The 22,626-nt window shown below is 34.9% G+C and overlaps 1 protein-coding gene across 1 annotated transcript in view; it reads right to left on the reverse strand.

Moving 5' to 3' along the window:
* Positions 1 to 4,249: 4,249 nt before the first annotated feature.
* LOC129235299 (cobalamin binding intrinsic factor-like) overlaps positions 4,250 to 22,626 on the reverse strand; it is a 133,529-nt gene continuing 115,152 nt past the window's right edge. The window contains exons 7-10 of the mRNA XM_054869028.1: positions 19,832 to 20,033; positions 14,650 to 14,815; positions 8,778 to 8,965; positions 4,250 to 5,853 (exon numbers count right to left, since the gene is read on the reverse strand). Coding sequence (XP_054725003.1) covers positions 5,789 to 5,853; positions 8,778 to 8,965; positions 14,650 to 14,815; positions 19,832 to 20,033 — 621 coding nt within the window. The 3' untranslated portion in view covers positions 4,250 to 5,788. The remainder of the gene's footprint in view (positions 5,854 to 8,777; positions 8,966 to 14,649; positions 14,816 to 19,831; positions 20,034 to 22,626) is intronic.

A 22,626-nucleotide genomic window follows, 5' to 3' on the forward strand; every position in this document is an offset into this window, starting at 1 on the left:
AACTAGTCCAAGAGCTAATAGCTACCTGGTACTAGCACCCCCAGAGGTATCGTTTCACTTGGAGGACATTGAGACCACGAGCATATTTAACGTCGCCCAGTCCCCTTTAATGACGACGGTGGGTCTTCGACCAGCGGGGATCGAACCCGAGCCCCTCCGGCCCCGAGTCCAATGCCCTACCGATCAGGCTACCACGGCCTCGCTCCAATTTCAACGGTGATCTGTAAGACATGCAGTATCTTCTTCTTAACAGTTTTCATTCTCTTTTAGCTGAATTCTGAAACTACCCTTCATTTGTTTGAAACAAGAAGGCAAAGTAGAAATTTATTCTGCAAGCCTCGCCGTAATTCCTACCAGTTAACTTGTCATTTAACAGCAGTTTCTATTTTAAAAAAACTCTAATGAAAAAAAAACATGTCTACTAAAAGGTCCTTCCTTATTTAAGGATTTATTAAGGAAATCCTTAATTTCCTAAACAAATGAATGAAATGAAAATGTTCCTAAGTAATTATAAGTGGAATTCTTGTCTATTCTTATATTTGTGTTAATCAATCACGTTTATGAGCTTTATATGAAATCTGAATTTTCTGTTTAAAAGAGGCATTTAAAGTATGGTTGGAAGGTGGAAGTGGGCCACTAGGGTAAATTGATCATACCCCCCCCCCAAAAAAAAAAACTGAAATATGTATATGGCTTTTATATAGGCTTGCCAGATTTCTGAAATGTCCAACTGGGACACCGGAATACCCCGCCCCCCCCCCGTCGCGAGTATTCAAAAGGAAACCAGGGGGTGATAGCTGACTCAAGTAAAATTTTCTGAAGACAGTGTGAAATTTTCAGAAATTATGAAAAACTCGACCCCCCCCCCCCTTCCCATAAAAAATTTTGCAACATGCAAACAAAAATTATTGAAAAGAAACATTTTAAAAGTTTTTTTTTTAACAATTTTTTAGCTTTAAAATGTGTTGTCAGCCACAAATATTTGGAAATTTCGGACCACAAACACCCTTTAAGGGAAACAAACACACCCCTGGCTGGTTCTTAGCGTATTTTAGAGGGTAGCTCATTCTCAATGCTATGAATATATATATTATGAAATATTTATTATGAGCCTAAACCAGGGGTAATAATAAATGACATAAGAAGATAAATTTAAACATTTTATTTTTTTACATGTTAATATTTATTAGTTACTTTAATAAGAGGAAATACTTTGAATGAGGAATAAAGCCTTGAACAATATTTATATGTATTTTTCATTCGCTAGGACTTTTTTTTTAAAGTCTTTTTTGGTTTTAATGTTGTTGTAAAAATCCTCACAAGCTGATTCGATATTAATTTTATAAGTCTATGTTTCAAATGACAAAGTAATTATCCAAAATAATCCTTCACAGTTAATATTTTTTTAGACTTTTTTTTAGTCATCTAATCAAATTTATCTTTTTCTCCGGGACCTGAAGCAAACCGGCCGGGACACCGGGATTTTCCCTGAAAATCGGGACTGTCCCGGTCAAACCGGGACGTCTGGAAAGCCTATTTTTATACCTTTTTACACTAGTGATCATGTTACATTTCTTTACAGTGATTGGTTTTGCACGTATTTGGGCTTCGTGGAACTTTTTGATACGTCATATAACTTACCGTAAAAGTGAAGATCGTTTGGAGGGTGATAATGATACAAACTCCAGTTTTGACGTAATAAGAGTTCGTAGTGCACTCTGGGATATCCCAGTTTCAATAGGAACTAGTATTGTACAACCTTTTCTTTGATGGTTATGAGACAGTTGTTTTCACTGTCAAACCGGCCCGCCAGACGAGTAACCTGGTGATGGTGAATTTATTTGTTTTGAGCAACTGGTGCTACGTGTTTGTAGGTAGCTCGGAACTGTATGTTGGTGGACTTTTCGTGCAGAAGGAATCACAATTTCGTAAGTACCTTTCGCTTTCATATTACGTAAAGAAAGTTACCTCCAATTTTCATTCAAAAATGAAATATTCTGATCTTTCTACAGTTACAACTGTGTAATGTTTACAATTTGGAGGGTGAGTGTGGTACAGTAATTAGTCGAAATGTTGGAGGATGAGTTGGGTTATCAGGGCAGAAAGTACCCAGGACAAATCACGGGTGTAGATGCAAGTGAGTTGGAAGTTTCAACAATGTTGAAGCGAGGTTAGTTTTGGGAGTGAACTGAAAAAGAAGATAAGATTTGGTATCCGTCTTCAAAAATTACAAAAAATAAATAAATAAATAAAATAATAAAATAAAATAAAATAAAATTAAATTTAAAAAAAAAAGCCTCCAATGAAAATTGGGACAAACAGATTTGTTGCGGATGAGATGAAGGATTAAGTGTACCTATAGTGTGTTCCTTTCTTGTATTTTTACTTACTTACCTCAAAATTGTGGTTTATTTCATGTTTGGTTCTTGGTTATGTAGGTACAGATAGGTTATTATATTCATTTTCTAAGTCAATTTTGTTCATTCATTAAAATTCATTTTCGTTCCTTGTTTAAAAGTATAATTATAAGTATTTTCACGATATTTTTTACCTTTAACTTATACTTACACTCTTCCATTAAAATATAAGAGAGGTTAGAGTTTGGTACAAACCACCAAAAACCTTTATGAAAACGTTAAAACATGTGCTCTATCGCCCGCAATGAGAGGGTGAGAATTGAGGGTGTGTGGGTACAAAGAAAAACTGCTGTGTGTGTGGGGGGGGGGGTACTTGAGTAAAGTTGCAAATTATTTCAAGGTTGGAATCGAAAATCCAGGTTTTACACTATAATTATAACGCAACTTCATTTTTTTTTCGAATGCATGTTGTGTAATTACCGACAGAAATGTACTAAAACTGTACCATAGTCACCCGCTTTTCAGGTATGTCGAAAAAATTCCCGGAAAATATATTTTAGAGAGTTCAAGCAACATTTTTGAAAGAAGTGTTTCTAGGAGTTTTTTTTAATGGTCATTAAACTTTTATGTATAGTTTAACCTAAAATACATACTACAATAGGAATTTTTGCATTAAGCATTATTAATAAGTGTTTGAGAGGAGGGGTGCCACTTACCCCATGCATTTCAGTTATAAGGGGTAAGTAGGTGTGGGTCCCCCAATAATATTGACAATTTTAAAATCGAAAGCAACTCTGAAAAATTTCTGTTAGTGAAGTGCAAGGTAACTATGAAGACTTAGTAGGGATTGATAGTTCATGTACAAAAACTGCTAAAGCTCGTGGTTATGTATTTGTGAAACTTACATCGAAGAAAACCATAAAATATTATGCAGCTCTAATGATGGAAGTTGATGATGCAAAGGAAAAAAAAAGCTAAATTTTCAAAAACGAATACAAATAGCAACACTTTTCATTAGCCTGATGCTGATGATGTTGGAATTAAAACTGAGGATGAAGTGATAATGGTTCCCCCTTAGCCAATCTTAAATAGACGCTGCCATTTAGTGTTTCCAATTTTCTTTCCAACTTATAATTTTATCTAATTTACCAAAATTGATCTTAATTAACTGTATTACGTTTATTCAACCACCTTTATATGTAAAAACGAAATATATGCCAATAGGCAACCAATAAATTTCACAGATGTAATTATTTTGTTTTTTTGCTTTATAATTTTCCGTCATACAGATTTAAATGACAGTAAATATCTCTTAAATAAATGCACTTTTAACAAACTATTTCCTACTAAATGTTTATATACTTTATCAAATAAGACCCTCCCCCTACATTTTTCTCTGTATGCTTTAAATAAAAGGTAATTCAAATGAAAGGGGGGGGGGTGTTCTATTTACCCCTTCTTATGAGGCAAGTGAGACATCTATCTGATTTTTAAAAAATATAATCGTTAAGAATATTTAAAGCATTATTTTAGGAAATAATGATGAACTTTCGTTTATTAATAATGTCTAAGACAAAATAAGTCAATCAAGTTTATTTTTTCATCAAAACTTTTGTATAAGGCTTTAAAAACGAACTGTTCTAAAAAGGGGTCCCACATACCCCAACCAACCCTACATTGGATATTGCGTTTCGTATCATATTTCAATTTCGTGAATTCTCCTCGGAATTTGCAGCAATGTTTGATGCAAAGTTTTATTGATTTCCAACCTACCGATGCACAGATGCATGATAAGAAGTGCATTTTATTATTTAGTGCATTTTAAGTGTATTTTTTCATTTCCAATCCACTATAGCCAATGATTATGACCAAACGTTAAAATAAATATTTATTAAGTAAAAATACATCTTTTACAAATACGTCAGAACATGCAAATATATACAAAATGCAATGAACGAAAATCATACAAATAAAATAATTAGCTCACTCGTTTTATATTACAACGTCAAAAAGACAAGAATGAGATGAAAATCCCATGTGAAACAGCATGTATCATATAAATGAGTGTTACTATTTCTAATTAAAGTCCATTCGCTAACAAACAAAAACTTGATCACCTTTGCTTGTCAAGTTAGCCAGAATGAAATACTTTAATTAACAAATTTAAACTGCGATGGTAAAAGACATAATGCCAAAAAATATTCAACAATCGATGAAACAAATCGTATCATATAAAAAAATGCCATTTCTATTTCACATACTTTTTTTAAACTGTATATAAAGAAACGAAATGTTCTCAAACTGATGACTTGAATCGAGGAATGCATTGAAAACTTGAATAGTTAGTAAAATTTCAAAAAAGTCCTCTCTTCACAATGTCCAAACATTCTTAGGCTCTAACTTCAAATTAATTTGCCAACTTTATTAATTTTATATTTGTTGTTATTCATTTCTTATTTTCGCATCGATAAAAAAGCTTGTCGCACAAATGGTCACACTCGATATCGTAGGCTCTTCTGGAGTTCCTTTCGGAAAATTAAGATGACCCCGCTCCAAAAAATATAAGTTCGAGATTTTTCGGATGTCGTTAGCTTGTGGACAAGGACAGATTCGTGGGAGGGTCAACGAGAGTCAGCTGACCCTCCTGTGACAAGAATTTTATTGCGATTATTTTTAACTTCAATTGTTTAGATCCGAAAAAATAGTTCATAGAATCAGTCTCTTTTTTACCACTTGCCATGTTTGTATTGCGCTTTTTCAACTATTTTATAGCTGTTATCTCATATATTCAAAGCTTGCGATAATGTGACAAGCCTGTCATGAAAATCTGGGGGATTATGATCCATGGTGCAGGCTGCGCCATTATAAAAATAGCTGGGTGCGGGAATTTGAAAGGGTTTTGCCTTCATTTGGGGGGGGGGGTACTCCGTATTAAAGGGGGCACATCACTCTTGGGGGGGGGGGGGGTAGGTAATACTTTTTACGTAGGGATTTTTGCATTGACTGTTGAAGCTCGACCCCCCTTACAAAAATTTTTGTATCCGCCCCTGCTTGTGGAATGATTTTCATCCGAAAAAAGTTTTTCGTCGTCTTTTTCAGTACCAATGGAGTTTAAATCTGGCCTTCGTCAAAACTGAATGAAAAAAACATTTGAGGCAGTGAGAAGCAAAGTGATGTAAGAGGACATTTTCAAGTTATGAGTAAAACGCGTTTAAAGATCAGATCCTAGGTAAGCTTTCATTGAATTTTTTTTCTAAATCATGCTGTATAGCAGCAACTACCAGGGCTACTGGTACCATCTCTTGCCCCAAGGCAGAGGAGAGGTTCACCTACTATGTGTGCTGGTTATCACCAATTTTTTTAATTTTGCGACTTATATCCCTTTGCTTCTCACTGCCTCATTTGTCGTTGCAAGTAGTATTTCAATGTCTTCACAGGTAAGGTTTATACCAGAAGGCCAGATGTTCGTTGTCCTTTGGCTGCAATTTGCTGATGTCTGAAAGAAATAAAAATAATTAGGAGCCAGCACTGAATCTGAGATAAAGTGGATTAATAAATGAAATACATTTTGCAAAGTTAGTGTCGAATTCTAGTTCGGTGCTCGTAACCTAAACTCCGACGGACGAAGGAGTGGACGCATAGACATGGGAACCGGTTCGCTCTCGCTCACTTAACTAGATGGATCAGCCTACCGAAGTTCGGAGGGGAAAATGATTCTCCCTAGGAGTAGACTCGGAAGCCATTGTGAGGGCAACTATATTGGTGGTTGAACAGCATTTGCTTCGTTTCTCAGCTTTTTCAGGTGGATGAAACTCAATCATGCCGACTTCGTGTTCAGCATTTAAGTGTACGAATAGAGCAAAGAAAGGAAGCAATGTATCTTTCTACAGATAAGAGTGAGTTTGTATTTAGAAGCGTAGAATTTAGTTTGAGCTACTATAATGTTAAATAATCAACAGGAGTAAAAATATTGTAACGCATACTGCTCTATTTGATAGGAAAAATAAAGGAGGGCTGACGAAACCGACTAAGGATAGTGTTAAAATTTGCTCAGAAACAGAAAAGTGTATCCGTTAGTATATTAACAAAGGTTTACCAAAAATGGTCAAAATAAGAACCAAAATTGTCAATTTAGTGCTAACCAATTTTACTTGCATTTCATTATTTAAAGAGATCAATCATGGCAATGATGATAAAGATAGGGAGACACTTCAACTAATAAAATTGCTTGCAAACCAATATGTTAAAACTAGATGTCACCATATTTCTAAGAATCTCAATTGTAAGCGTAGTAGAATCAGACAAAAATTAACAAAAACTCTTTAATAATGATTAAATTATCCGTTAAGTATAAAATAGCATAAATAAACCTATACCAAACAGCATTTTATTTTAATTTTGCTTGAAGAAAAACATGAACAATTAACAAGTTAACATATAAGTTGATTACGTATAGTTTTATGCAATTTTCTAGCTTTTAGAACACTATAACGATAACTAATGCTTCAACTTTAAGTTTCAAAGATACTAGGAAACCATACGATAGTGTAATAACGAAAAAATATTGATGATTTAATAGCAATGGAAAGAGCTAAGTACATCATGTGTCTAGATTCGTTAATGTTTTGCCTTCGTGTCTCCGTAACCGAAATATGAAGTTTGTAGTTCTCTCGTAATTTTAAGAAAAGTTTAAATTTAGCAAGTTTCAGTGAGAAATGGATAACATTTTTCACACGCATGAAGGCAGATGCCGCTCAAAAACTAAAGTCTTTTGTATTTTTAAGGACATAAAACTTTTAGATCAATCAAAAATTAGCGTTGAAAAGTTGTCATCATTAAAAACTGCACGTAATAGAGAATTAATAGCAAATTTTCGTGTTTTATCAACAATTTAGTTGCAAGTGCTACATATTATTTTATTTCATAATATTTGTTATTCATTCTGATCCGAAAGTGGATGTGAGATTTACAAATCTATGTACCTTATGCCATGTTTGTTCAATAAAAATATTTTGTAAATTTTACTTCTTTTACTAACTACAATTACTTCTAAATTTTACTCTTCGCAACTTAAAGTACATATTCTGATTACGAGTAATTAAACAGGTTATCATGACTTTAAAAGTTATTCAATATCAATTTTGTTTTCTTAAATTTATAATTTATTACCAACCAAAAGTACATATAAATTTACCCATGAATTGCAAATTTTACGCAGTAAACTTCACAGATATATCCGAGTTAATTTAAAATCCCTTTATTTGAAAATATGCAAGAATTCACACAACATACGAGATGCAGCCTAAAAAATCCTCGTAGTGGTTAAAACTGACTTATCCGTTACCGAAAAATTAATTTTTTGTTAAAGACAAAAGTATACTTTAATGTTTCGCATAATTCCGAATGACGAATGAGTTACAAATTAAGAAGATGCGAAATCTATTTTCTGTTTTGAAATTACCTCCAGTAGTTAATTTCGCATAGAAAAATGATTTTGAGGATTTTTTTTTTTTTTAAATTTTAAATTGAAAAAAAAATCTTTCACTGAAAATACTATTTTAAAACAGAAAAGTCAAAGAAAATTGCGGAAAACGAACCGATAGTATGCTTATGTGATGCGCGGTGGAAAGTTCTTGCCCTACAAATGGCGGACGATCGTTGGTTGAAAAGGAATCACTTTTCTACCACAGGATGATCCATCTAGTTAAGAGAGCGCGAGCGAACCGGTTTCCATGTCTATGAGTGGACGAATTTGTTTCTTAAAATAAGAATGAGAAAAGCCGTTTTTTTTTTGGTACTGCGATACTTTTTGTCCTATGGCCAATATAAGTGTCCCTTCCCTGCTCGTTCTCCTCAAGCAGAATAAAAGTTTATTGATATATTTACACATATGTATTTCAAATACAATTATGTGATTGTAATAATGTATGACCTGAGGCGGATACAAGGGAGAAGCGATGGGGGGAATTTCCTGTCCCTTGAGGGACTCTTCACCAGTAAGTTTTCGATTAAAACGCAACTTTAGACGCATTTTAATAATGCTGGGGAAAAGTAGGTTTAAGATCGTAGCTTAAAAATGTTTCGGAATTGAAATCCGAAACCTTTGTGATCAATATTTGCAAACCAGTATGCAAGTAAAAAGTAAGACAAATCAATTGTTCCTCCCTCGAAAAATTTCTGGATTCGTCTATCTAAATCAAAGACTCTTTGATTTACACGTATGTGGAGTGGTTTTGCTGTTTTGCAACAAGACGGGGGCGGGGGGGGGGGGGGCTTCAAAGGGCACAAACTACCATTGAAATTTCTAGTTAGGGGGTTTTAGAGGTTGAATATACGTATGCATAAGTAAAAATACGTTTCATTTCATTAACCACGTCCAATCACGCTAAGCAGTACGTGCAGTAAAATTACAAATCTTACCTCGGTTCCATCTCTTTGCTCCCAGCAACTTGAGTCGAGCTATGGTGGCTGTCACGTTTGCCAACTGGGGACGAAATGGCAGTGGTACTTTCTTGTACAATGTCCAGTAAGTGTTCTTTCCCATGTCCGCGACTCTCCCCGCTATGGAATGCACAACGTTGCCTCTAGGTGTCTTCAAGATCTCGTGCCTTTTAGAAGAGACAAAAAAAAAAAGAAAGAAATCAGCTGGCTGCTCAGTCGTAAAACAAGTAAAAATATTATTCGGCCCCGGTAAGATAATCTCTGATCTTGAGAGAGTTCATTTCTTCTTTTGGAGATGAATAGTAAAAGAACTTGTGGGGGGGGGTGAAAATTGAGTTGTGTTGTCGTCACAGTACCACTGCAATTCTCTCTGGGCCAGAGCTTATTCTACCGTGGTCGAGTAGTAGTCATTTTTCATGTAAACCCGTCCCTGTTTGTAACTCATAAGCATCAGAAAGTTAAAGAAGCAAATACAAATATCATTGTTTGGGGGGCAGAATTGAATATTTTGCCTGTTCAAATCAAGGACGTGCAACAGAAACTAATATGTAGTAGATGGCATTAGTGACATTATATAGGCTTTAGCCATTCCAAAGACAAAAGTGTGCCTCAAAGATCGAATACAGATTTATGTATTTTAGAAACTACTATCCGCTACCCGCTTTCACTTGCCAGAACCTAGATAAGTGTAGTCTAGTGGGTATAGCTTCGACAATTTGCTTATTTATCTTCCTAATCTGTTTGATCTCAGTTATCATCAAGCTTCTGCAAATTCTTTGAAGTTATAATACATGGATCATACGCAATGAAAAAGAAAACTACTGCGAAAAGTTTATTGATAGAAAAGACAACTAATGAGTTTTTTTTTTTTTTTTTGTCTTGGATTAAGATCTGCACTCAATTTTAGAAGCACCGATTTTTTTGGGCGAATTAAGTACGGTTGGGGCATTCACGTCATACACTATGTTATTACAAATTTTGTAAATAGATGTTTCCTTGAGGTTTTTCAAGTTTGTAAATAAACGTTATTTTTGTGTTTTTATGGGCTTTTTTGTGGGTTTTTTTGGTTGTAAACGTGCCTAAATTCGGCAGTTCATTTCATTAACTTTCTTTCAAGGTTACCTCTCTTTTAGAAGCGTTACGTGTAAGTTATTTTCTCTGCTTAGCAAGCTCAACTAATGGTGCTCTGTGGGCTTGCCGAGAAATCGCCAAGCTGACTTTACCTTTGGCAACTAACTTTAACAAGAAATTTGGGGAGAAATTGCCAAACGTTGCCAAGTTTGGTGACATTTAAACACGATAGATAACTCTACAATTTACTGGAATATTGTCGAATTTTTTTTTTTCTGAAGTTTTAAACCACAGCAACTTTAGGGTTAGTTTTCAGTCTACCACTTGTGAGTTAGTTATTATTCAATTCTAGCGAAGCCTTTGTGATGTTTGAGTTGTGATTTCTGCCATAGTGTTTTAACCGTCTTCGGAAGCAATGGGGTTGTTTCCATCAGTCAAACGTACTACTTTTAGTCATTAAAGTTGATAACATGGAGCGAGGAAAAACTTTTCTTTTCAAAACATTTAATTTTTAATTAATTATTTGAAATGTCCGATTTTTCAAATAAGGTGTAGTCTTTATGACGTCACAAGCGATGAATTTTGGCACGCTTCTCTTTTGGCGCGCTGAATGCTTACGCTTGCTCTCTATCGCGTTTTCAGACTATGATACCAAGGCTTCACTTGATACGCGTCTTATCAGGCTCAGTATTTCAATAAAAGTTGTAGTATGAAACTAATCAAATAAACAAAAAACCTGGTCAGACTCCAGTGACATCTGGTGGATTTTGGGGCAACTTTTAACTATATAAACAACAGATAAGATTATTCTTAAAGAGAATAGTTATTCAAAATTGAGTTCAAAAGTATTTGAGTTAATTTAAAAGTGGTTTTTTTCTTCCTGATTAAAAGGGTTTGAAAAGATATTTTAGGCAAAAAGTGAAAAAATATGAAACTTTGTTTTCAAGAAAAACTAAGTTTTTAAACAAAATCAGATGAATATAAGCTGAGGAAGACAAATCAATGTAAATTCCGTGTATGAAAAATGTTGTGATTAATTACTCCAACTTTTCGCAATAAGCATTTTCAAAATTATTTGAGTAATGTAACTGCAAACCTTCAATAAATATAAATAGGAGTGAGCATTTATTGCAATTTATACATTGAATAACAATTTGAAACGAGTTTAAAAAGAAGTTTTCTGTTCGAAAACGTATGTGAATAAATGTTTTGGAAATACTGTTATTTTTTCTTTTTTTTGGGGGGGGGGTTAGGGCGGGGGGTAATTTCTGCTTCCAATGAGTAAAAAACAAACATTGGAAATTTGGCTCTGAATGAAATAATGCGCAATATTATATAATTAAACATTGCATCTTATGGGCGAAACCATACTGTCTATTGAACGTATGAAAAATGCTTAATAATTTGTATCAAGAAAAAGTATTTTTTTGGTTTTATTATGCAAAAATTAATTACATATGCTTCATCAAGCACAACTGATAAATATATTTATCAGTTAAAACAGAAAGCAAATGAAAGTAGCGATTATTACTCATAATTATTACTAACCCAGGCAACGCCGGATATTTTTGTTAGTTGATAAATATATTTATGGAAACATTCAAAGAGCTTTTAGTATTTTTTTTCTTATACTTTAAAGTTTAATTCAAAATTAGTTATTTCTTAAAAACATATTCTGAAAATGGTGAATAGCTCAATTTGATATCTTTAGTTTTTTTACAATAAGAACTAATAAAATGCACAAAAAATGCATAGAGATACAATTTTTCTAAAGAAAAGTAAGTAGAAAACATATCAAAGAAAAATTTTGCCATAAAACTGATCGTTGGTATCGATCATTATAAATTACAATTTATATCATAAAGAAGTACGTTTTATGTTGAAAAACAAGAAATTTAAATCATTTAAAAGTACATTGAAACAATAATGAATTCACCCGGAAAAACATGCCAATAAAAATTTCAAAAAAGGAAAACATGACAGCTTTTCATTCAAAGATTTTTATAAACCTATACATTCCAGCCTTCAAAAAAATAATAATAAAAATTCCTTCTTTTTTTTTCTTGAACAAAACTTTTGCTTGTTGAAAAAATAAATAAATAAAAATAATAATAAAAAAAGGAAAATTAAATTAAGCTATTTCGTAATCCGCCAAATCAAAACTAAACAGTATTAGGAAGCAACAATGTTACTGTATTCAGCCATTTTAAAATCTTGATGCTCAATTAAGTGTGCCAAACAAAGATTATTCTAAGTAACTTACTCCCCCCAAATCACCTGTTAGGAAAGAGTGCGTAGGAATTAGAGGGCAAATTGAGAGAAATGGGAGTCGACCTTGAGCACTCGAGAGCACTAAGCGTGCAACCTCAAGCGAGTAAGTACAATGCTTCCTTTAGCCCGAGCAGACAATGAGCGTTTGTTTTTCAATAGCGATGCAATGGGATATCGGTACCTTGAGAAAAATCTGCTTCTTCAAGCTCTAATCTACTCTCAGTCTTGTCATATGCACTGGCTTAAACGTATTTCTCATCTTTCTCTGGGGATAGGATTTGCCAAACCTTTGTTTTCCGAGCTTACATTCAGCAAAAGAAAAAAAGAGGGAACAAGATGTAAAATTAATAAAGGAATGAGTTTGTTTTCTGACAAATTAAAGTTTTCGCAATCAAGGTTTACAGTGAAGTTTTGAAACATGGTTTCTATTTTTATGAAACGTTGTTTTCTATTTCGAATTTCTATGCTCTATAGTTGATTATTTGGTGTTTCTAGCAAGAGGTGCGCGCCCTTCCATGCACATGAGGCACATGTGCGCTACCATTCCCATCCAGGCCCGACGAGAGGCCATGTCAGTCTAGTCGGAAACTAGGGGCCCGGGCCGTGGAAGGGGTGAGGGAGGTGGCGACATTACCTCCAAAAAAAAGAAAGAAAAGGAAAGAAAGAAAAAAAAAAGGGGGGGGGGGGAGAGACTCCGAATCAGAGAAAACATAAAGATTAAGTAAACTTTACTCTTTTGATATTTATTGTTGTGGCACTTAATGTAGAGTTAATTGTTTTCTGTTAAGCAGTTTTTATTTTTTCTTTTTTCCTCCACTTTTTTTCTTCTTCCCCCCCTTTTCTTTTACCTCCCTTTTTTCTTGTTTTCCCCCTTTTCTTTTTTCTTCTTTTTTTTGTGGGGAGGGGGGGGGGGCGGGAGGGGCTCGGCGACATAACTTAAAAGGGCTCGGCTCTCTGTGACTCTGTTCCTATCCCGATGAGTGTAACCAACTTTGAAGTTGATGCAACTCATTGGGGCATTACCAAGCGATATTACGAGTAAACTAGTTGACAGTCAACTCAGTTCAGTTTTAACAGTTTGTGGAGCAATTGCTCACATAATTTCGGCCTATTAGAAGAAAAGTTGAATCAACTTAGTTGCCTGAACACAACGAAAGACGCCAGTCAACTAGTTAACGTGCGACATTCCGAACAAAAAGTTTATTCCACTAAAAGATTCATGTGTGAGGCTAAAGAGTTTTAGTTTTACACGAATTTCAGTCTCTCTCTGTCTTCAGATCTTTCGTTCATATTTAATGGCCGATGTAAATTGTCGGTGCAAAAGCATTAACCGCAGAATAAATTGCATTTTCCCCCATTTTCTCTTAGCATACCCCATCAAATCTGTTAGTATCTGATATTTAAATTTCAAAACAAAATGTGCTGCTTATGAATGTTTTTTCCCCCTTTTCAGTTTAATGTGTAGAAATTTTTGTTTAAAAAAATTATCTCTAAATGCTGTAATGAACCAAGTCTAGCGGAGCTGAGCGGTCAGTTTGAGTAGTTATCTTTTTTTTTTCGTTTTTTAAGCTGCCGTATCCCCTGATGTACGCAAAAAATTTCATATCTCTCACTTGAGAAAATCGTGTATTTTTGGGAACAGTGAAAGAGGGGGGGGGGGAGTCAAATGAAGCATTAATAGTGAAATAAAAAGTAAACTTCCCTAGTTTTGCCATTGAGAAAGAAAGAAAAGAGAGAATGATTTATTTATATAGCGTATCCCCGTTTTACCAGCAAGACTCAATTTTCGTAACCGTTAGTCCTAGTCGAACTGCAAAAATGGCCAAAATAACATGTAGAATTAAGATAAGAAAAGTTTGAAGAAAAACAAATCGTGAAAAATACAAAATCTAACTTTTTTTTTATGGTCCATATTTCTCTACAAGTCTCCCAAAAAACAACTCAAACTCAAAAAATGTGACTGTAGTGCGACTAATATTCATCAAGATATGAAATGCAGCGTTTTGTGGCTTACAGGAGTCGAATTGGAGATTTATAAAAAAAAAAAAATAAGGCACTCTTTTGATACAATTTTGAGACATTTTTTCGACAGCAAATGTCCAGAGCCATAAAGCGAACCCCATTATTTTGACATAGGATTCGTTTTTGTTACGGATTGCATTCATGTTAAACGGGGATCCGCTGCGTAAATAGATCATTCTTAATTTTTAAAACTTTTTAGATAAATACGAGTGTCTAAATTTATAGCGAGATTCATTTTAATGGAAATTTTGACATACGTTTATCACTCACTGTGACTGTCACGTGGGCATCCATTCCACATCAATATGGACGTCCTGTGGCTGGTCGGTGGTCGAAAAATAAACGAAATTTCAAACTTACTCAAAACTGCTCTTTTCGATCTCATTCAATTAACACGTGATTTGATTAGCATGCATGGATTAAAAAAACTACGGGAGAATAGATTTTTATTGCTACCACCTAATGTTATATATGTAACTTTCCTTACTTGTATCTGGGGTTAATTTTTTCTGCGGCTTCCATGACTTGCAGGAAGTTGGATCTTCGAGGCATGGCAAGGGTGATGGTATGGATCTCGTTCTTCTCCCCGCCGATCCACAGCGAATAATGGACGTTGATCAGTTTATTTTTCTTCGTCGGTTGCCTCTCCGCTTCTGCAAAGATATCGACATTAATCACAACAAAACAAACGAACGTAGCTTATATTCATTATGCAATCACTTATTTATTTTGAAAATTTCTTTTAATCTGAGTTTTTTTTTACTACCTTTTACAAAAAAGGAAGTATTGAATTCGCGAAAAAATGTTCGCTCTAGAATCGACCTTAATTTCCATTTTACTCACCCCCGAATGAATGTTGAGTTTTTTTTCGACTCGACCACACGTGGATAAGTGCCTAAGAATGTACAGACACGTGAAATATCCATTTTGACCATTCCCGAGTTAATTACAACGAGTTTTCTCGTGACGTCTGTATGTCGCATAACTCAAGAACGGTATGTCTTAGAAAGTTGAAATTTGGTACGTAGACTCCTAGTAGGGTCTAGTTGTGCCCCTCCCTTTTTGGTTGCATTCGGATGTTTCTAAAGGGGTCTTTTGCTCCTTTTTTTGGTGGAAATCATTGTTAATTTTGATGTAAACTCAAGTGGTGTTATAATTTGGCGGACACTTGGCGATATATCGCCAGTATTTTAGTCGCTAACTTGGCAACAAATTTGGCGATTTCTTTTTTTTTTTTAATCTGGTTTCAAATTAGCCATTGTTGGTGATATTTCGAGAGTAAACTATTGAATCACATTGAAAATGCCAATAATGGGGAAATGACATTAAATTGGAGTAAAAGGAAGTCATGTGATGCACACATCAGCTCGTTTTTTTTTTCTTTTCGTTCTCCTTTTTTTAGTACACTACAGCAGCGCTAGGCAACCCGTCGATTGTATCGACCGGTCGATCTCGAGCCTGTTCTCAGTCAATCACGATAACTCTGCATCCATTTTTTTTTTTGTCAGAGAAAAAATATTATTTTCTGGGGAAAAAATTAGGCTCAACTTCTAAATCAAAAATTAATCAAATATTTTTCGAAACTTGTTACAATCGCTGGAAGAACATACTTCATAGTTTTCAGGGCTTTCGCTCTTGAAACATTTTCACAAACGTTGCTATGAATTTACAGATGAAACTTGGCACGAATCTTTTAAATTTTTCAAGTAGGAAAACATTGCCTTGAATGAGATTTTACTAGGGGCCAGCCGAGTAACAAATAGGAGGTTCTTCCCCCTCTACCGCCCCCCCCCTCCCTCCGAAGTCGGTCGTAGTGTTCACCAAACTTGGAAATTAGACCGGTTAGTTTAGGTTGTCTTTCGCGTTACGATGTAGCTCTAATAAGATGAGCCCTCCGCTGTGATCCCTAAAAGAGGTAGAAATTTTCAAGGTCATACTCAACTAATCAGAGCAACGCTATAACCCTCGTGGGCAATATGTAAGTGTTAAGGCGAAGTTACAGAGACGTCACTGCAAGTCACGTAATTGCAAAGCAGTTGCGACAATTTGTGACCGTTGACTAAGTTACATTATGAAGACGTCTCTGCGGACTGACTTACAGCGATGTTTTGCGACTGTCACGAGACCTTATGTTACCATCACACGACTTTCACAGAATGGTCCCATTTTCATCAGGGCCTGATTACTGAATAGGCCAACTAGGCCATGGCCTAGGACCCCCGCTCTTTAGGGGCGCCCAAATCGCCAAAATCCTTTTTATACAATGGCTAAAATTGTAAGGTTTAACTATTTAGGGGTCCCCAAAAAAGCATTTGGCCTAGCGCTCCCTAATACATTAATCGGGCCCTGATTTTCATCACTGTGCTGTTAGAGAAATTGACTCTTATAGCGAGTCATGTTTGAAGATCCTAAACTAGTTCATTGATATTAGGGGTCAGAATGTAAGATATGAAGGTCTTTGATTAAAGCATCTAGCCCCCAAGTAAAGTTAGTAATACGTTCTTTGAAAGCTACTCATGGGCGGATTTATGGGGGGGCAGAGGGGGGAAATGCCCCCCCCCCCAGTTTTGGGAGGACTTTATGTAGTAACAACACATTTTCCAAAAATTAAAATAAAAAAAAAATCATTATTTTTTTGTTTTTGAATAGTTTAGAAGAGCATGGGTGGATTTATAGGGGAGACAAAGGGTGCAATGCCCCCCAGTTTTGAGAGAAGTTAATATAGTAGCAACTTATCCTTCCAAAATCTTATAACAAAAAAAAAAACATGATTTTTTCGTTTTTGAATAGTTCAATGAAAATGAAGAGAATAGCAAATGTTCTTTTCTGAAGGGAGAAAAAAAAAGGAAAAAGAAACCGAACATTAAATGTTAAATACAAATAGTACAGCTGTGACTGGGGGTACTGAAAATTGGTCTAAATTCACTATTTTGGACTGAAAACCATTTGGGCAAGTATATGAATGAAAATATAGGCTAAACGAGCTATGCATTCAGCTGCAACACTTATAATAATTAACGTTTGGGACCCTCCCCTCCCCCTCCCCAATTTGCGCTAATATAATGATCTACTCGTTACAATTTGTTTTCTCTTTTCAGAATGCTTGTTTTCAATTTGCGTGATTTCAAAAACTAGATGTTTTGGGTTGTTACAAACGAAAGATTTTGAAGAACCTTCTGGCATCATACGTTCAAATGAAAGTGGCTGATTTGAAATGTATGCTATTGCAAAAGAAGTACATAGCTAAAAGGTTTTTGTATAGCAAAATACTATCAAATGTAACAGTTAACACCATACTCAACGAATGTATATAACAATGAAACAAAAAACTGGGGAAAATTGTCCAACCATTGAACAAACAGAACGTAAAATCACTGTAAACAATGCGTTAATTTTTAGGGGGAAAAAATAGGAATCTCAATCTCTAGCAGTTCAAAATTAAATTTCTGATTTTCCAGAATCATACATTGTAAGGAAAACGTCTGAATAAAAGAAAAAGTGAGGGAGATATATTTCCGGCACGAAAGCTTTGCACAATTCTTGTAAGATCGCATTATTACCTGATGAAATGTTTTTCTAATGGTGTTTTCTTTATTTTTTAAAGGAAGAAATTTGTATATATGAAACTAATAGTTAGTACTTCATGCGCTTGGAAAATTTTCGGCTTGTCTTTTTTTTTCTTTTTTTGAGAAAGAAAAGTAAATACTATCACAAACTGAATAAATTTCAGTTATCTGAACGTTCTGATTAATTGAATCTTTTTACTTAGGAAAATACCATTTTCCTTACTTTCTAAATACTCTTTAAAAATTAAGGTAAGTCATAATCATCTAAGTCTAAATGAGGCAGTTATTGTCATTATTGAAATCTGAGTAAATCAATCATCAAAAATTTTGGAAAAATTTGCTGAAATTTGATTAAAAACCGATAAAAACCTTACACAGAGTGGTAAAATCGCAAAAATCCTTTAACTGTAAAAACTGACGAATTTTCGTTAAAATTACAAAAAATCAAACAACAATCTGCGGGTAAAAGTGAATTACATGCAGGGCCGGATTTGCCTATAAGATAAACAAACTATAGCTTAGCGCCCCTGCTTTGAAATGGACCCCTAACTCACAAAAAATTGCCAATTCGTTCCTTAAAAAAATGGAAAATGCTTGAAAAACTAATTCATTTTCAAGTACTTGAAAACATTGAATATTTGGAAACGTGTGCCTACAAACCTTAAATTTTAAAATTTCTAACAAATTGTAGGGGGAGGAATGCCAAAATGTGTCAAATTCAGCTCCTTGCTACATTTTGCATCAAAAATGTAAAAATCATAGTTCTTGCGTTTGTAACATATCATATTACTTGAAATAATTTTTTTTTGTGACTGACATGCTTCATATCTTGCTATTTGTTTAATCCCGAATGCAGAATTTTGGAAATTCTTTTGTATTGATTGCTTTTATCTTACTTTTACTGCATATTGTTAATCTGTTTAGCCCGGAAAAAAATGATACACTACCCCTATTCCCTTTCGTTTTCTGCACTACTTATAATAAAAAAAAAGTTGTAATGAGAAATTAAAGTTTATTTTTTCTTTTAAACTTAAAATAGGTGTTTCTTACAAAGTTTGAACAATACCGTACATACAACTGTATAATCTACTACTCAATTTTAGAGACTGGAAAGTGCAAATTATTGGTTCTAAAATCCCTGAAAGAATTGGCGTAGTATAGCCTACTAGGGCTCTTGAGCCAAAAACCCAATCTAACTAAACAAACCTTGAAAATAATTAGACAAGTCTTTGAAACTCCTAAGCAAAATGTGCTTCAATTTTATTTCTTATCAAGTGTATAAATTAAGAATTGTTCAAATGGGTAGTATGTTACTCTCTTTATACCTATTCTCTAAACCTGTGCACTATTTCTTTTAAAGTATTAACTTGCATCACAAAGCACTTTTAAAGCGTAAAACTTTTTTTAAAAAATGATTTGCCTATTATTTCCAATTAACCCTTATAAGACTTTAAAATGCAGAATTTTATATCCATTTTATATAATTTCCTCCAGAGACCCCCAGGCCCCCTAAAGTTGGAGATATTCCCTATTGCGTCTTCTATTGCGTCACTCTTTTAATACCAGCTCCCTCTCTTTTAAGGTCAATTCAAAAAGGACAGCATGATTACACACAGTAATGAAAACGGCACATAAAGAAGTAAAGAATGGCCTTATGCATCACAGAAAACAGATAAAAACATGGGAGGGGGGAGGGCAATTAAAAATGTTGCTCCAAAAAAAAAAAAAAAAAATCCTGCCCCCCCCCCAAGAACTCAGTCCTAAATCCGCCTATGAAGCTACTGCGTTGCGTTGGAATGCCAGAACATTTTCCACCTTGAAAAGAGGGTTCCTTATGACCTTGAAACAAGTAATCTTGCAACTTGGTACTTGAACAGCATTGAATTCCTCGCTAATTTGTTCTGCACAGAGGTAAAAATTTTATTTCTTAAAATTTCTGGGTTTCTTGATAGAATGTAGCAAGATGTACGTTACTATCTCGCTACGTTTTTTAATATCACTCTTAAACGCGTCGGACAGTTTTACGACACCTTGCTTGTTTCGTAGGTGCTCGGAGCCAGTATAATGGAATGAGTTTTAATGTTAAAGATCGAAATCCCTTACCTGTGCCCTGGGTCCCATAAGGATCCACTTTGCAGTTCTTGTTGCGGAGGGAGGCGAGACTCTTCATGTTGAGGGCAGGTAATACGTAGTAGTTGTCCAAATCGTTCCCGAAACTTCCTTGCCGGTCTTGCTTGAGAAGTAGGTAAGTCATTGCCCGACCCTTGCTCGATTCAGTTCCCGCCTCCTCGGCTGCGATTAGAGCCTATGTGGAATCGAGAACAGAAAAAATTTAAGTATTATTCGGAGAAATCAAGTAGAAAATAAAATCAAAAAATTAATTTGAATTTTGACACTTTGAATTCAAATTATGTTTTTCGCAATCACGAGTGTGTGTATGTAGGCGAGTGTGTTTGTGTGTGGGGGGTATGTGTGTTTGTGTGTAGAGGGTATGTGTATGTGTGTGTAGGCATGTGTGTTTGTGTCTGTGTGCTGGCATAAGTGTGTGGGTAGTTGTGTCTGTGTGTGTGGGGGGGGGGGGGTATGTGTATGTGTGTAGGTATATGTGTTTGTGTCTGTGTGCAGGCATGAATGTGTGATAGTTGTGTGTATGTGTGTGCATGTTTTTGTGTATGTGTGGGTGTCTGTATGTATGCATGTGTGTATGTGTTTGTATGTGTGTGTGCAGTTGTGTATGTATGCGCGTGTGTGTAGGACATGGATGCAACCTGGAGACTGCTTTCACTATAGGAGCAGCATCGTGAGGAGCCCGTCGACGGTGTTGCTGCGGAGGGTGGCGGTGGGAAATAAAATCAAAGGACATCAAAACAGTCAAATGAGAACAATAAGCAATCGTGATTGCTCAGAAACATACTGCACCAAGAGCTATACTGCAGACCTAACCAAGACCGCAGCTAGGGGATGAGGGTTATAACTTCAAACAAACCTTGGTTTTGAACCATATTGCATTTCGTAGTATGAAAATATTTTTACAAGCAAGGACTATTTGATGAATTTCCCCAGGAAAAATGTTGCCTTGTTACAACCAAAACTTCCACCCTGCTCCCAGTAAAAATTACGTCTGCGATAGTGACTCTAGCAGATGTGACAGGTCAGTGAATAATTTTTACTTGAAGGTTTACTAGACACAAGATCTAAGTAATTTTTTGAGCGAGCTTTCATTCATAACTCTTACATAACAATTAGATATCTTTGTGTCAATTGGTTTATCAAACAGTGCACTAGTCGACCCGTGCGGAACTCCGCACTGTGAAACACAAAAAAAAAAGGGCATGTAATTTGAAGACATCGGCAACAAAACCTCATTAAATCCAACGTTGTGATAATGTGATCATCACTCACCTTTTGGTTGTACGTATTTTCAATGCAAACATAGGTATCATTAAAAGTGTGACTGAGAGACTCGTGAAAAAGCAGTAATTGTGCATGTGAAAAAACGGGTTGTGGCAAATACAGTCCTGCCTATGTGAGAATCTGACGGAAAAAAAAAAGAAACAAAAAAGAGATTTATTGGCACGGATTTGAATTGGCGCCATTCTGATTAACAGCACGGCATTCTAACCTTTCGAGCAGTTGTGCCTTCGTTTTCGAATGCTATTCATTGAAGTAATGTGTAATAAAAAACAGCAAAAAAGCTTTTTGCAAAAAAAAAAAAAAAGAAAAGAAAAAAACCCATGCGTCTATGTTTTGTCATTAGCCAGCATGATACGCTTTAAAATTACTCGTAAAACATGGAATTTGATTAAGGAATGAGATAGATTTCGCGTAGCAGTTGAAACAAATATTCTAGGAAATAATAAATTAGATTGAAAATAAGTGTTTTTATTTTTGAAAATTGATACAATTTCGCATAAGAGGCAGCTTTAACCGTTACGGCTTGAATGCCAGCACATGTCTTTCTTTTAATCGAATATTTAAAATTCAAAATCAAAACCAGTTGAACTGAATCCATTTTTTAAGTGTAATTTTTTGAACATAGACAAAATGTACAACCCCCCCCCCCCCCCAAAGCAGAGGAGTAGAAAATGATTTCTTACTAATGAAGTTAATAATAATTTTAATATTTTACATGGTATTCGAATAAACAGTTAAAGGTTTACTGGATGAAACTCATAATTTCAATTTGGCGTAGTATTTTTTCATTTATACAACAGGTCGAACACTGCTATGAGAAAAATATACATATCAGCATAAAATGAAAAAGTTTTTCTGCATAAAAAAGATTCCTTGAGAACTGAATTTTAAAATCTAATACTTCTTTTATGCTTACATTATGCTTAGTGGTCTGAACGGAGTCCAAGCTTTAAAAAAAAAGAAAGAACACCCTTCGATTAATCGTCAACTTATATGAATAATAACCGTAGCCTGCATAAAGGAGTCGAAACGCTAAGTAGCTTTCCCGTTGAATTTATTTTATTGTCTTACGTGTGACGAGTGTTATCTGTTGTATGTTATGAGTACATGTAATGCGTAATATTAATCTAAATTAGCTATAATGTCGGACAGTCCGGGCGGGCCCGAAGTTCAGCTAGTTTATAGCCGGACGCTGGACCGAAAAACAACTTATCAATTTCACCGAACAACTAAGTCAGTGCTTTTAAGCTTTAATAAAAAAAAAATAATGATAAATAAAAACAGTTTAATTGTAGATTTTTTTCTGCCGAAAGCGACGCAAAAAATTAGAAAATTGTATTAAAATTTTGCTTAAAAAAATCTGCATTAGAACTACAGGCTGCATCAAGGTTTTGCAACAGCAAGGGGCGTTTCCGAAAAAGTGATTTTTAGACCATAAGTCTTTTTTTCATCATTAGCCGGCCCGTTAAGCTTTAAAATGAGGG

This window comes from Uloborus diversus, chromosome 2 (genome assembly GCF_026930045.1).
Source record: "Uloborus diversus isolate 005 chromosome 2, Udiv.v.3.1, whole genome shotgun sequence".
NCBI classification, from domain to species: Eukaryota; Metazoa; Arthropoda; class Arachnida; order Araneae; family Uloboridae; genus Uloborus; species Uloborus diversus.